This window comes from Lissotriton vulgaris, chromosome 1_2, assembly GCF_964263255.1.
Source record: "Lissotriton vulgaris chromosome 1_2, aLisVul1.2, whole genome shotgun sequence".
Classification (NCBI taxonomy): Eukaryota; Metazoa; Chordata; class Amphibia; order Caudata; family Salamandridae; genus Lissotriton; species Lissotriton vulgaris.
Window position 1 is genome coordinate 163,304,815 of NC_141686.1, and position 14,570 is coordinate 163,319,384.

At 39.3% G+C, this 14,570-nt stretch overlaps 1 protein-coding gene across 2 annotated transcripts in view; it reads right to left on the reverse strand.

Moving 5' to 3' along the window:
- Window positions 1-311: 311 nt before the first annotated feature.
- Window positions 312-14,570, reverse strand: part of LOC147734752 (estradiol 17 beta-dehydrogenase 5-like) — a 318,862-nt gene continuing 304,603 nt past the window's right edge. For both annotated transcript variants that reach the window (XM_086953029.1, XM_086953030.1), the window contains 2 exons: window positions 2,166-2,248; window positions 312-1,137 (listed from right to left, as the gene is read on the reverse strand). In XM_086953029.1, coding sequence (XP_086809155.1) covers window positions 1,095-1,137; window positions 2,166-2,248 — 126 coding nt within the window. In that variant the 3' untranslated portion in view covers window positions 312-1,094. The remainder of the gene's footprint in view (window positions 1,138-2,165; window positions 2,249-14,570) is intronic.

Consider the following 14,570-nt stretch of genomic DNA (forward strand, 5'->3'; position numbering starts at 1 on the left):
TCTGGTTCAGTACCAAATTTACTACTAAAGACTAACTGAGAAAGCCAACTAAATCCCATTTGTCACAAATACTGGAAAGATTATACAAGAGGGAGAGGGTGTGGTGTAAAGGCCTGAGCTCCTAACTTCAGAGCGGGGGCTACCAAATTCGAGCCTGTGCATCGGCTCAACATCCTGTGATTCTGGGCAAATCCCTGAATCTCCCTGCACCCACAATTCAGCACCTTGAGACTCTCATAGGTGATTTTGATTTGCTGCGCTTTACAAATCCTGGATTTGCATTTTATAAAAAAGACAATTATTTTTTGTTTCACATGGTTTATTTGTCACAGCCTTTGTTTCATATAGACAGTCAAGTGCTTCAGAAGATTTTGCTTGTTATCTTTTCTAGTTTCAACTGGTAGAAAGGAACTGAGGGCCTTAATTAGTGTTAATGGGCAGGGTACTCTGTCACAAATGTAGCATAATACCTTGTGTGGCAAACTCGTGATTCTCCTGCTCTATGTAAAGTTTGGGGAACAGCCATGTTTTGCAGGAGGATCCTACACTGATGGAAAGTTTTGATTTATGGCTCGAATGACATTGGACCATAGGTCAAAGTTTCATGGTCTTTACTCTTTGGGATATCCAGAGGAAGCCTCAGAGTCTTGAACAAGTCAACAAATAAATGATCCCCCATGCACTGGTGGAAAATGGGGGCAAAGCTTCAGTGCCCTCTGAAGGCACAGAGATCTCAGTCTCCATGACGATAATGATGTAGTCTTGTATGGGCATCAGAGTACAACCCTCTACCGCCTGTAGAATGGAGTACAGCTCACGAATCTTTAAATATTCCAAGGTAGGTGAGTTAAGGAGACTACTTCACTATCATTTGATGGTTGCACAACAGACACGAATGACTAGGGAGATGTTAGAAGTCAACAATATTCTAGGCAGGAGACTTCAGAGAAGGCATGATTTATGAGTAACTTTGGGGTTAATACTGAATGGAAGTCAAGATCGTGATAGAAGGATTGGCAAATGTGTAAGATAGAAGACTCTTCTTTCTATTCTGTTGTAAAAATGGTTTCTCTTCGTCACTGGATGGCAGCCTCCTAGTATTCATCATTGAACGGGAACTCTGGATGCTCTGAAATTCTAAAAATATACAGTCAATAAACATTGGATTGGTTTAAATTCTATAACTCACATTTGCTGTTGATGTGCTTTATGACATCTTCATAACTTTTATTTGTCAATCAGTTATTAAATTGCCAGCACTCAGAAGTAGGATGTCAAGTCCTACAAAAAGCAATAGAGTCAACTCAAAATGTATTAAGTAAACCAACAATAACTGTTCTCCTGCTGAATATTCAATCTTCCTTTACCCATTCCTTCCTCCACCCAACCTCACCAGCCCTATCCTCAGTAATTAAAGATGCCCTCTTGAATATTGGATGAGCATCTATAAAAACACCAAGGCCTTTATAATGAATGCTTGCAACACTTTACTCCGTTCTTGAGTCACCTTTTGTGACACAGCAATGGTGTAAATAATGCACGATGTTGTACCATATTTACAAAGTGACACATTTAAGCAGATGCGTCACGTTGTAAATGCCTGCGCTATATAATACCTGTGAAAGGTATAATGTATGCAGGGTGGGCTTTCCCAAGTGAGAAAGCCTCGTAGTAGGGGCGCAGTGAAATCTATCAGATTTCACTGCACCACTTCTAGGATGCTACCGCGTCACAATCTTACGCTTGCCTCACAGCAGCCATAAGGGTAACGCAGTGCAATGGGAATAGGGCTCCCCCATGCATTGCTGGAGTTGTTTCATGCTTACGACACAACTCCATCAAAGAATTGGTTTTGCACTAACAGATACGTCAGAATTACTGATGTATCTGTCATTCTATGATGTGCTGTAGAATATTAGCGGCGCATCCATCGTTCCGCAAGGAGGGAGCACTGAAAATTGTCGCATCGCCACTTTCACACAGCGATGCACCACTTTTAATAAATGGGGCCACAGTGTATATAGTATCTTGTCCCATTGCCCAATCTATTTTAAAATATGCTTTTGAGTATGTCTGCTAATATATTGTTTCACATTACAAAGAGCCACTGTTTCTCCTCCCCTCTCTTTCAAAACGCCCCTACAAAGACCCCTTAAATAGCGTACCCTGTCTTGTCCAAGTAGCGCAAGTCTTTGTTGAGTGCATCAATGGCTTCCATATCCTCAGGAGCCAGATGAAAGTCAAAAACCTGTCGGGAGAAGAGATTTCATCAACAACAGTGCAGAACTATCAAAGCTCACAACCAAACTTGGATTAAAACTCACCTTTTGGCTCGATACATGAATGGAAATGAATGTTCAGACATAAAAATCATGGCACGTGGTATCTTTGTCCTATTATACCGAAGCAAATGGAAGTGTACACGGCTTCTCTCCTGGCAACCATCAAGAATCTTAAATGTGGAATGTTTGAAGAATTTATGGGTGGAGTTTTGTATTTTATTTATTTACATTTTGTATAATGCTGTCATTTCATTGTAGGACATAAACAATTGAAGTGATGGATAAAATGCTTTAATTAATCACATCCACTGACAATCATTCGGGCCACATACCAGCCCATCGTTTTTCGCCCTCCATGCCACCTCAGTTTGGACCCATCCATATGCAAATCAGCCTTGACCCTGCTTCTGATGCAAACAGTTCAGTCCTCTACTGCCAGGCCAGGTCCTCCCTGAACAGTAATACAAACAACCTATGACCGGTTTCACCCTTATTATGGGCGCATCACTTTTTGTGTACCATACTATGCAGCCTTAAGTAAGACGGACATGCCCAGACATGGGTCCCGTGCAGACTATGTCAATGAAACCAAGCTGTACCTGGCTGATGAGTTCATAATAAGGTTGACACCGGTACCAGATTCCTTGTGTTGCAATTTGGGCTGTTTGGACTGGACTTTTCCCAAAAGAGCAGAGTGAAGACTAATTTTCATATAGCTGGATCTAAACAGAGCTGGCAAGGTGTGTAAATTTGTGACTGAGATTAATTCAAGTATTCCATCCATCACATTTTGTATACTTTAGTAATCAACCTGATGTAAGCATAACAGGTGCTCACTAGGGACAGAGTAGGGCTGGTGCTGCAGTCATTGGTGCCCTAGGCAGGAGGGCCAGAGTTAATGTTTCTAGGGACATTTGCTAGCGATGACAAGTAGAAACACTCATTACATGCAATACAAGCTAAACCCTATTTAGAAGTGAACAGCCCATACTAAACCAGTTTTCATGATTTTCCTGTTACTGATCTATTTACAAACAAATGATTTGCCATTTGTTATTGATATATATATATATACATATATATATATACATCATAAAATCCTGTCAGCACGGCCGCCACGTCTTCAATCACGCGATGCAAGCAAACAGGACACGGACCCAGTATTCGTGCTTCAAATTTTTATTTACCCAAGAGTCAGAGATTCGTTTCGCAGCGCAAACGCCACTTGTTCACTCGACAGTTTGTTTGAACTAAGGAAGCATTTTTAAAGTGACAGTGCAGTGATTTAGTGAACCACGTGAGTTACCTTCACTATGGACATAGAAAACATACTCATTTACGCTTGTGGTATATGCGCTGATTTCCAACTATCAGATCGTTTTTTAAAATACATAATTATACATGATAAAATAAACATGCAAATATATGTAAAAATAGTCTCTCATGATTTGATACATGAATATCCAGAAAATACATTAATATTGACTTTGTACCATTATTATGATCACTATTGCATTTTTTAGATGTTTCTGTAAAATACATACACCTCATTTCAGTTGGAATTGTTTTTTAACGTATAACACCTTCCATAGCGAACATTTCTATAATGTGACTAAATGTGCTAGTGATATTAAAATCATGTCCAGTACTTATCAATCAGACAATTATTACAGACCTAATGAGCCAAAGCAAACTGCTATCATGTGTATCGCCATACTTATTTACCAGTATACTTTGCTTTCATCACATTCTCATCAATCATTGATTTCATTTTCTAGTTCTGCCTGATACTATTGTATTGCTCCACAATGATATCCAATCTACATGTATGGGGGGTTACCCAACTCAGAGGTTTAAAATACTGCCTTTTCCAACACAGAGAAATCACATAAGCACCGATGCATCTCAATTCATCCGATGTCATCTATATCTTTTGTGTGCTTAATACAATATCAAAAATATCATATACAAATTGAAAAACATTTAAAAATATTTAAAACATCCAAAGATATTTGAAAAATATTTAAAAACACCAATACAAAAAGTCATAACATAGTAAATAAATAGACCTAAAATTAATCTATTTACAAAATATGAGTTATGGGCAGTAATATGTTTTACCTCTGATTTGCATATTTAAGGACATGTATACCGGATGTCAGTTAGCCCATTCCTATTCTAACTTTTATTCCAGACAAGTGTACAGGTCTTCTGTTAGGTTCAATCCCTGAGGATGTTTCGAATCTAATAACAGAATATATCTGGTTTCCAACTTACGTAGTTTGTTCTCCCTGTCTCCTCCGCGCCTGTTGGGGGAGACTGCGTCTATTAAATAATAAGACAACCCTTTGTTGTTGGATCCGTGGCGTTCCTTAAAATGTTGCGCCACCGGATAGGTGTTGTCCATATTAGTTATGGCGCGGAGGTGTTGGAGTACTCTAACATGAGCTTGTAATTTGGTCCTGCCCACGTAGACAAGACCACATGGGCTTGTTAGAACATATACTGTATACTCGGTTTTACAAGTTATCATTTTGTTTATTGTGTACGGTTTTGACTTAAATGGGCTAAAATATATTTTGGTATTGACCCAGTGGGTGCATGCCTTACATGTTTTGCATTTTTTGAAACCTTTTAAGTTATGATACCAGGTTGGTTTAGTTATTATTTCAGGATCAGGTACCACCAAGCAATCTCTCATTGAGGGAGCTCTGCTGTACGTAATGGACGCCCTCTGCGGTAGCAGGGGTCCTAATATGGGGTCGCTTAGAAGTATGGACCACCCTCCCTGAATGATTTTCTGGAGTGCCTTATGTTGTTTACTGTATCCAATTATTAGGCGAAAACTCTTATCATCCTCTGACTCCCTTACTAGCTTTGGCACTGATCTTGTTCCTTTTGTTTATTTTTAACCAATAAATCATCCCTGGCTAGTGTCGCTGTTTTGGCAATGGCATGATCTACTATTTGTCTGGAATAGCCTCTTGCTTCAAAACTTTCTTTGCTAAGTTGTTGGGCCTTTTCTAGTTCATCTTGTGTACTGCATACCCTCTTGATTCTAAGCATTTCGCCATAAGGGATGCTGTTTATTGTAAGTTTAGAAAAAGACCCCTCAGAAGAAGAAACGGACGAAATTCATGAATGAAGTAAGAGCGGATTTATTTGCAAATTAACTCCAGCAATGTACCAGTTAGAATGAATCACAACCGCCAGTCATACTCTTTATGTGAGGCGCACAAATTCAAAGGACAACACGCACACGAGACACAATGCACATGGACACAGCACGCGAACAACAACCACGCGACATACACACATTTAAATCACAACACACGCATATTGTTTGCGCATGACGCACGTGCGTTCACGCGCGTCATTCCAAACAATAACTTATACCACACACCTCCCTCCTTTTTAAAAAAAATTGACAGAAACAGCAGCCGAATCAGATGACGCCGAACTGTCTGCGGTGACATCCAAAAACTCATTAAATGAGTCATCCTCATTCGAAAACACGTTAGGAGAATCACCACCAGAAGGTTGCTTGCTATTATAAAACTTTGAAACTCTACTAAAATGCCAAACACTTCCATCCAGTACTCTCACAGCACTCTTGAATACTTCAATTACCTCAATGGGATCAGACCACTTTGCTAACCTTTATGTACATAACCTCCCCTTTTTAATCTCACAAAATCTCCCACTTGAATAGACGCACAGCCTCTTGTCTCCACTTTTGACAAATCCTTCTTCATTTTCTCCTTATAATCATCAACTTTCCTGCGAATTTCTCCAAAATCAACCTCTGCAAAATCAATGTGACCACTATCCTTGTTCTTTAACCACCAAGGAACCAGATTAGTACTGGGTTTACACCCTCTCAGTAACTCAAAAGGAGACAACAAGGTAACAGCATTAGGAGCAGTCCTATACGACAACAGCATGGATTGTAACGCTTTATTCCAGCATAAACCACCTTTGACAGCTAATTGAATAGCCTCCTTGTTCCGCTCCCCAAACACATGCCAAAAGTTCTCTTTCAATTACAGAATAATGTCGCTCTGACTCCCTCAACGTCCTTAAAGGGTATGCTACATTCCATTCTTTACCCCATTCCTCTTGAATCAACACAGCACCCAATCCACAATTGCTTGCATCAACCGTCACAATATATTTCTTGCCAATTACAAATGGTTTGAGACAAGGTGCTCTAATTATCATTGATTTTACAGCATTAAATGTTGACGTCATAGCATCAGTCCACTCAAATTTGGCATTTTTCTTCAAAAGCATCCTATAAGGTTCAATTACACTTGCATAGTTCTGGATACATTTTGCATAAAATTCCACAAGTCCCAAAAAAAGCAACCAACTGTTCTTTGTTTTGAGGAACAGATGCCTTGCTAATGTTTTCCATATGTGAAGTTTTAGGTCTAATACCATTTCCACTAATGCAATGTCCAAGATATTCCACTTCTTCTTTTCTGAATTTACACTTGGAAGCACGAAGTGTTAGACCTGTCTCTGATAAAGCATTTAACACTTTAAATAAATGTTTGTCATGTTCAATTCTATCTTTCCCAAAAACTAAGATGTCATCTTGGAATGCAATTGCCCCAGTTAAACCAATTAAAGTCTCTTTCATCAACCTTTGAAATACCGCAGCTGCACTAGCTAGTCCAAAAGGCATCCTGCAAAATCTGTATAAGCCCTCAGGTGTAATAAAGGCAGTTAATTCTCTTGAGTCTTCATGAAGAACCACTTGATGATACGCACTTGCTAAGTCTAAACAGGAAAATACTTTGGCATTATCTAAAGTAGAAACCATTTCATGCAGATTAGGTAAAGGATGTGAATCCACACAAATTGCATTGTTCAAACTGCGTAAGTCTATGCACACACGAAGATCTCCCCCCGATTTGATTGAAATCACAATGGGTGAAACCCAAGGAGATGATTCAATGGGTTCTATTATTTTCTTTTCACACATATCATTGAGAATTTCTTTTAATTTTTCCCTATAAAAAAGGGGAACATTCCTAACTTTATGACGGACAGGTAGAGCATTCGCATGTACTTTTATCCGATGTTCAAATCCTTTATATCTTCCTAAATCATTGCAGAATAATTTAGGAAATTTTTCTTTAATTTCAGAAATCAAAACATCTTCTCCACTTTTACTTGGCACACAATTACTTGGTTCAGAATCAATGGAGTAAACAGGAGGATCAGCATTAGGATCAAGTTTCATTCCGAGTTGTTCTTGATGTGGCCAACCTAACAATGAATCACCAGATGATTTTGTAATATACACCTTTCCATGTGTAGAACGAGTTTTAAATTTAAGCTCAGCTATAAAGTAACCAATGAGTTGTAGTCTATGGCCTGTATATCCGCTTGATGTAATATCAGGTTGCATTAAGTTAGTATTAGGCCAATTAGACTTATATAAAATGTCAGGTAGAATAGTGTACCATGAGCAAGAGTCTACAAATACTTTAGTGGATACTCCATCAATAATGATATCACATGAAGGACATTTTTTTACTTTGGGTTCTTTAGGTATGCACATTATAGTGTTAACATCAAATTCACAATCACTTAAGCCTTCATGCTCCTGGTCTTGTACTAAGTTGACTCTCCTTGGTGCAGATCTACAGACTTTTGAACAATGCCCCTTTTTTCCACATCTTGAACATATTTTATCTACAGCTGGGCATAACTTCGAATTCCCTGGGTGGTAACCACTACCACATCTAAAACAATACATATTGTATACTCTTGAATCTGGCCTTTGCCACATATTCATCCTTTGATCAGGTCTTTGCCAAGTATTTGTTCTCTGATCAGGTTTTTGCCATCTATTTCTATGTTCACTTCCATACTGGTTATCATTCCTTGTATTGATAGTTTTTCTATATTTTTCTGAGTTCTTAAATTTGTCATTTTCCTTGTTAAGAATTAAAACATCTGGTTTATTGTTGTTTTGTGATCGAATTTCATCTACAAATTTTTCAGAATGCTCTATTGACTTGGCAATCTCAACGGAAACAGCACTCCTGAAAGCTGCGGACGAGATACGATCCACCATGGACAATGGAGGAGCTGCAATCCTCATACTTTTAGATCTGTCCGCACCCTTCGACACGATCGATCATACCACACTGATCGACCGTGTCGCGGCAATAGGAATAAGGGACAAGGCTAAGGAGCTTCTCGCCTCATTCTTGTCAAACCGCCCACAAACGGTGAAGTTGGGACAATACACCTCCCAGACTTTCTCCTTGCCTTGCGGTGTACCACAGGGATCCTTGCTAAGCCCGACACTGTTTAATATATATGTGTCTGACTTAGCGAGGGTCATCAAATCCCACGGAATTTCTCTCACCACATACGCAGACGACACACAACTGGTGTTGTCCGTATTCGATGATGGCCAAACAGTAGCTTCAAACTTCCAATCTGGTATGAAAGCAATAAGCTCCTGGATGTCATCAAACTGCCTCAAGCTAAATTCTGATAAAACAGAAGTGATGACATTCGGGAGACTACAACCAATCTGGTCTCCACAATGGTGGCCCCAACAAATGGCACAACCTCCAGAACCAGTAGTCAAGGTACGAAATCTGGGGGTCATCTTTGACAACAAACTGTCCTTCCAGCAGCACGCAAATTCAGTGGTTTCATCCTCCTTCCACACCTTAAAAAAGATCAAAAAACTCATCCCGTACTTACCATCCTCTGCAGGCAAAACTTTAGTCAGCACGTTAGTCTTTTCTAAGACCGACTATTGTAATGCCTTGCTTCTAAATGCACAACAAAAGGTCCTCAACAAACGACTGTACAGAATGCAGCAGCTATGACCCTGCTACACATTCCCAAATTTGCATCTGTCTCCCCCTACATCCAACAGCTGCATTGGCTGCCTGTGAGGAGCCGCATCAAATTTAAAGCCTTGTGCATAGCTTATAAAGCGATCCACAATCATGGCCCCCTATTCCTAAAACAAGCCTTTCACCCGCCCGAACAGCGAAGAACACTGCGCTCATCCTCAGCCCATCTGCTAACAGTCCCCCGCACAAGAAGGGCTAACTGGGGAGAAAAACGCTTCACCATTGCCACAGCCAGACTGTGGAACACTCTCCCTCTCCACATCAAGTGCGCACCAACTCTGCTCAATTTCAGAAAAAAACTGAAAACATGGTTGTTCCAAGCCTAAACCCCCTTCTCCGATAGAGAGTTCTGTGACAACAGAGCCGAGACACCCTCGGGTATTTGCGCGCTCTAAAAATCGCCATAAATAAATAAATAAATAAAGTCATGTCAGAAGTTGTCCATAACCTTTGTTGTATTTTTTTATTGTTGGTACACATGAGAATCTGATCTCTTAGTACTTGATCATAATTAATATGTTCAAAGTCACATGTAACCGCCAATGCCCTTCTTGCAGAAACATAGTTATCAATAGATTCATCTGTTTGTTGTTTCCTTGAGTAAAACTTAAATCTCTCCATGACCATGTTCATTTTTTTTCCATATCTAATAGTAAGTTGTTTAGTTGCAATCTGATATACATTCAAATTAGAAGTATCATTTAAGGGAGGTAAACTCTTGAATGCTTTAAAAGCAATCCCTCCTAGGCAATGCTTTAATAAAGCTAATTTTCTTTCTGCTCCACAATCTTCTTCTTCTAGAACCTCAACATATGCTAAAAACATTGGTTCCCAAATATCCCATTCAATTGGGGGATCACCCTTAATGGCTAAAAATGATGGAGGAGGTTGAATCCCCGTCATAGTTATGTAGAAAAGTTAATAACAGGTTAATTTAAGTGATTCAATGTGAATAAATAAATTATTTTACAGTCTCCCTTTAAAAGTTTGTGACTCACAACAGTGTGTGTGAATCACAGAAGTCACTTACTGTTCATTGTATTGTGGTATTGAAGATGATTGTTTTTCTTTTTCTTGTAAATATCCTCACAGTAGATATTATTCACAGTCTTCAAGCCAACTGAATTTTTTTTTCTCAGAAACCAATGTTAACGATCAACATCCAATGAGAACGACCGTTAAAAATCTGTTCCTGAATCATCCAATGGAGAGGATAAAATGACATCCAATAGAAAGAATTAGGGCGAAAATCGTCGACGAAAACAACCAATGAAAACAGATTGAACAAAAAAAAACAGTAATTCCTTCAAAAATCCGTATGTTGCACGCATAGAAACGTGTTCCCGATCGTCGCCAGTATTGTAAGTTTAGAAAAAGACTCCTCAGAAGAAGAAACGGACGAAATTCATGAATGAAGTAAGAGCAGATTTATTTGCAAATTAACTCCAGTAATGTACCAGTTAGAATGAATCACAACCGCCAGTCATACTCTTTATATGAGGTGCACACATTCAAAGGACAACACGCACACGAGACACAATGCACATGGACACAGCACGCGAACAACAACCACGCGACATACACACATTAAAATCACAACACACGCATATTGTTTGTGGATGACGCGCGTGCTTTCACGCGTGTCATTCCAAACAATAACTTATACCACACTGTTCACTAAGTGGCGCGGGTGAGAACTGGAGGCATGCAGCACCGAATTTCCTGCTGTTTTTTTCCGATACAAAGTAGTTTCTAATTTGTTGTTACTTATGTATACTTTAGTATCTAGGAAATTTGCACAGGTATCACTAATTTCTGCAGTGAATCTCAATTTTAAATCATTCTTGTTAATGTGAGCCACAAAACTTTCTGCCTCATCTCTAGTTCCATGCCAAACAACAAAGAGGTCATCAATGAAACTGAGCCACAGTTTTACCTTAGTAGACATAATATCTCTGTGGATCCCCATGAGGACCAGCTCAGGGAGAAGCTAGCCCCCATGGCTACTCCTTGACTCTGGCAATATAGTAAATGATTGAACATAAATATATTGTTATAGAGGCAAAATTCTATTATTGCCAACAGCATTTCATTGTGTTGCTTGTAGATTGTTCTCTGTTTCTCAAATAGTATTCAACAGCTTGTATGCCATCCTCATGTACTATACTTGTATATAATGAAGACACATCCAGTGCCATCAGTATAAACTGGGAGTTCCATTCAAAGTCTTTCACTTTGTTTATGAAGGTGCTAGTATCTCTTACGTAGGATGCTAAAGATTTTACATAGTCCTGCAGGAAATAGTCAACGTATACTGATGTTTTTTCGAAGATGCTATTTCTGGCGCTAATGATAGGACGTCCTGGTGGTGTTTTATTGTCCTTATGGATTTTTGGTATGAAATATATCGTGGGTACAACTGGATTGTCATTCTTTAAATATTTGTACTCATTTTCACTTATTAGCTGCTTGTTCCGCCAGCTTGATGGTTTTTTGTAATAAGTTCAATACATTTCTTTCAGTCTTGTAACATCTGTTCGTGTGTAACATTGTCTATCATTTAGTTGGCTCATGGCCTCCTTTATATATTCATTGTGTGCCCACAGGACAATGTTTCCTCCCTTATCATTATTTTGTATCACGACCTCTTTATTGTTTTTTAATTTTTTCATTAGTTGAAAGTACTTGTGATCTTGATTGCGATGCTTTTGGATGCTCATACCAATTTTTTTATTTAATTTTTCGATTTTTCCAGTGATGACCTCGTGAAAAGTGTCAATGGAGTCGTGCAACATGATGGGACAATATTTCGATTTTGGCTTAAAATGTGTCGAGCTAGCTCCTTTTGTGGATGTGTTGGTACCCAGAGGAGATGCCATTCCAGCCGGAACGTTTTCTTGATTCCACAGCTCCTCTAGTTCTGCTACCGTATTGGATCCCGATGGTGTACTATCAACTTGAGGATCATCAATGTTGTCTGTGTTGATTTGTTTGCGTTTCATAGCATATAATTTCTTTAATTTCAATTTCCTTACTCCTTTATATATATCCATCCGGATATTAGGGTAATCAAAGTTGTTAGGGGGATAGTAAGACAAACCAAGACTTAAGGTATTTTCTTCTTTGCTGATCAGTGTTAAGTTAGACAGATTAACCACTGTTTGTGTTACTTTTTTCTCCAATAACTTCTTTTCCTTCTTGGCTGGTTTTGATTTTGATTTGCGTTTTGCTGCGTTGCGTCTCTGTTTACGCTTGATGTTTGCCCGCTTCCGTGTGTTTGTGAACGAGTCATAGGCCTCAAAGTATAAACTGGGAGTTCCATTCAAAGTCTTTCACTTTGTTTATGAAGGTGCTAGTACCTCTTACGTAGGACGCTAAAGATTTTACATAGTCCTGCAGGAAATAGTCAACGTATACTGAAGTTTTTTCTAAGATGCTATTTCTGGCGCTAATGATAGGATGTCCTGGTGGTGTTTGATTGTCCTTATGGATTTTTGGTATGAAATATATCGTGGGTACAACTGGATTGTCATTATTTAAATATTTGTACTCATTTTCACTTATTAGCTGCTTGTTCCGCCAGCTTGATAGTTTTTTGTAATAAGTTCAATACATTTCTTTCAGTCTTGTAACATCTGTTCGTGTGTAACATTGTCTATCATTTAGTTGGCTCATGGCCTCCTTTATATATTCATTGTGTGCCCACAAGACTATGTTTCCTCCCTTATCATTATTTCGTATCATGACCTCTTTATTGTTTTTTAATTTTTTCATTAGTTGAAAGTACTTGTGATCTTGATTGCGATGCTTTTGGATGCTCATACCAATTTTTTTATTTAATTTTTTGATTCTTCTAGTGATGACCTCGTGAAAAGTGTCAATTAAGTCGTGCAACATGATGGGACAATATTTCGATTTTGGCTTAAAATGTGTCGAGCTAGCTCCTTTTGTGGATGTGTTGGTACCCAGAGGAGATGCCATTCCAGCCGGAACGTTTTCTTGATTCCACAGCTCCTCTAGTTCTGCTACCGTATTGGATCCCGATGGTGTACTATCAACTTGAGGATCATCAATGTTGTCTGTGTTGATTTGTTTGCGTTTCATAGCATATAATTTCTTTAATTGCAATTTCCTTACTCCTTTATATATATCCATCCGGATATTAGGGTAATCAAAGTTGTTAGGGGGATAGTAAGACAAACCAAGACTTAAGGTATTTTCTTCTTTGGTGATCAGTGTTAAGTTAGACAGATTAACCACTGTTTGTGTTACTTTTTTCTCCAATAACTTCTTTTCCTTCTTGGCTGGTTTTGATTTTGTTTTGCGTTTTGCTGCGTTGCGTCTCTGTTTACGCTTGATGTTTGCCCGCTTCCGTGTGTTTGTGAACGAGTCATAGGCCTCAAAGTTGCCAACCTTTGGGCGGCTAAAATATTCATTTCTTCCCCCGGCGATGGTCTGGACCCATAAGCGCCGCTTGGGGTATTTCTGAGTTCTGAGTCGTCTTCACTATTGTATGTTAGTTGGTCGCTGGATGTTGTAGCTGCATCTTCATCCGCCCTTCTTTGGCGATTACTGAATTTTATGTTGGTTCCTTGGCCTTGTTTCTGGTGCGATTTGCGAACAGCATTGTATTTCCGAGCAAACGTAAAAATTTGTCCCACCTCATAATCAACTTTGTCACGTTGAAATTTATCTGTTTTGCGATCCTTGATTTTCTCCTCTTCTTTCTTCAAACGGGATGCCATCTCTTTACGTATTTTTGTTATTTCCTCATCTTGTCCCATAGCAGCCAACTCTTCATTAAGGGTGTCTATTTCTGTCAGAAGGCGGGCCCTTTCGATGTCTGCATATTTTATTAACAATAAAGCCAATCTTCGTGAGGAATCTAAGTTTACTTCTGCCCACTCACGCATTAGTTCAGGGTGTGGTTCTTCATAGGTGGGGTGGTCAAAATAAGGAGACCCCGTGGGATTCTACCCACCTCGATATAGCTTTGTAGAGACATTGATTCCCACCATTTGGACATCTCCATTTTCATCTTCTTTTCGGGAATTCCGTAGAATGCAGTACTCTAGAGAAAACATGGAGAAAAATCCCAACCACCGGCAACATGACCACCTTCAAGGCAGCAACCCGCAAACACCACCAGCTGATTCGATCCACCAAGAAATCAGCATTCAAGACTCGACTCGACAACAACGCCCATAACAGCAAGGAACTATTCAACATCGTCAAAGAATTCACCAACCCCACCGCAGCCTCAAATGACATTACTCCCTCCCAAGACCTCTGCGATTCATTATCCTCCTTCTTCTACAACAAAATTGCCGACATACATAACAGCTTCGAAAACAGCTCCAACGAACAATCCTCTTCACCCCCCTCAGAACCTAAA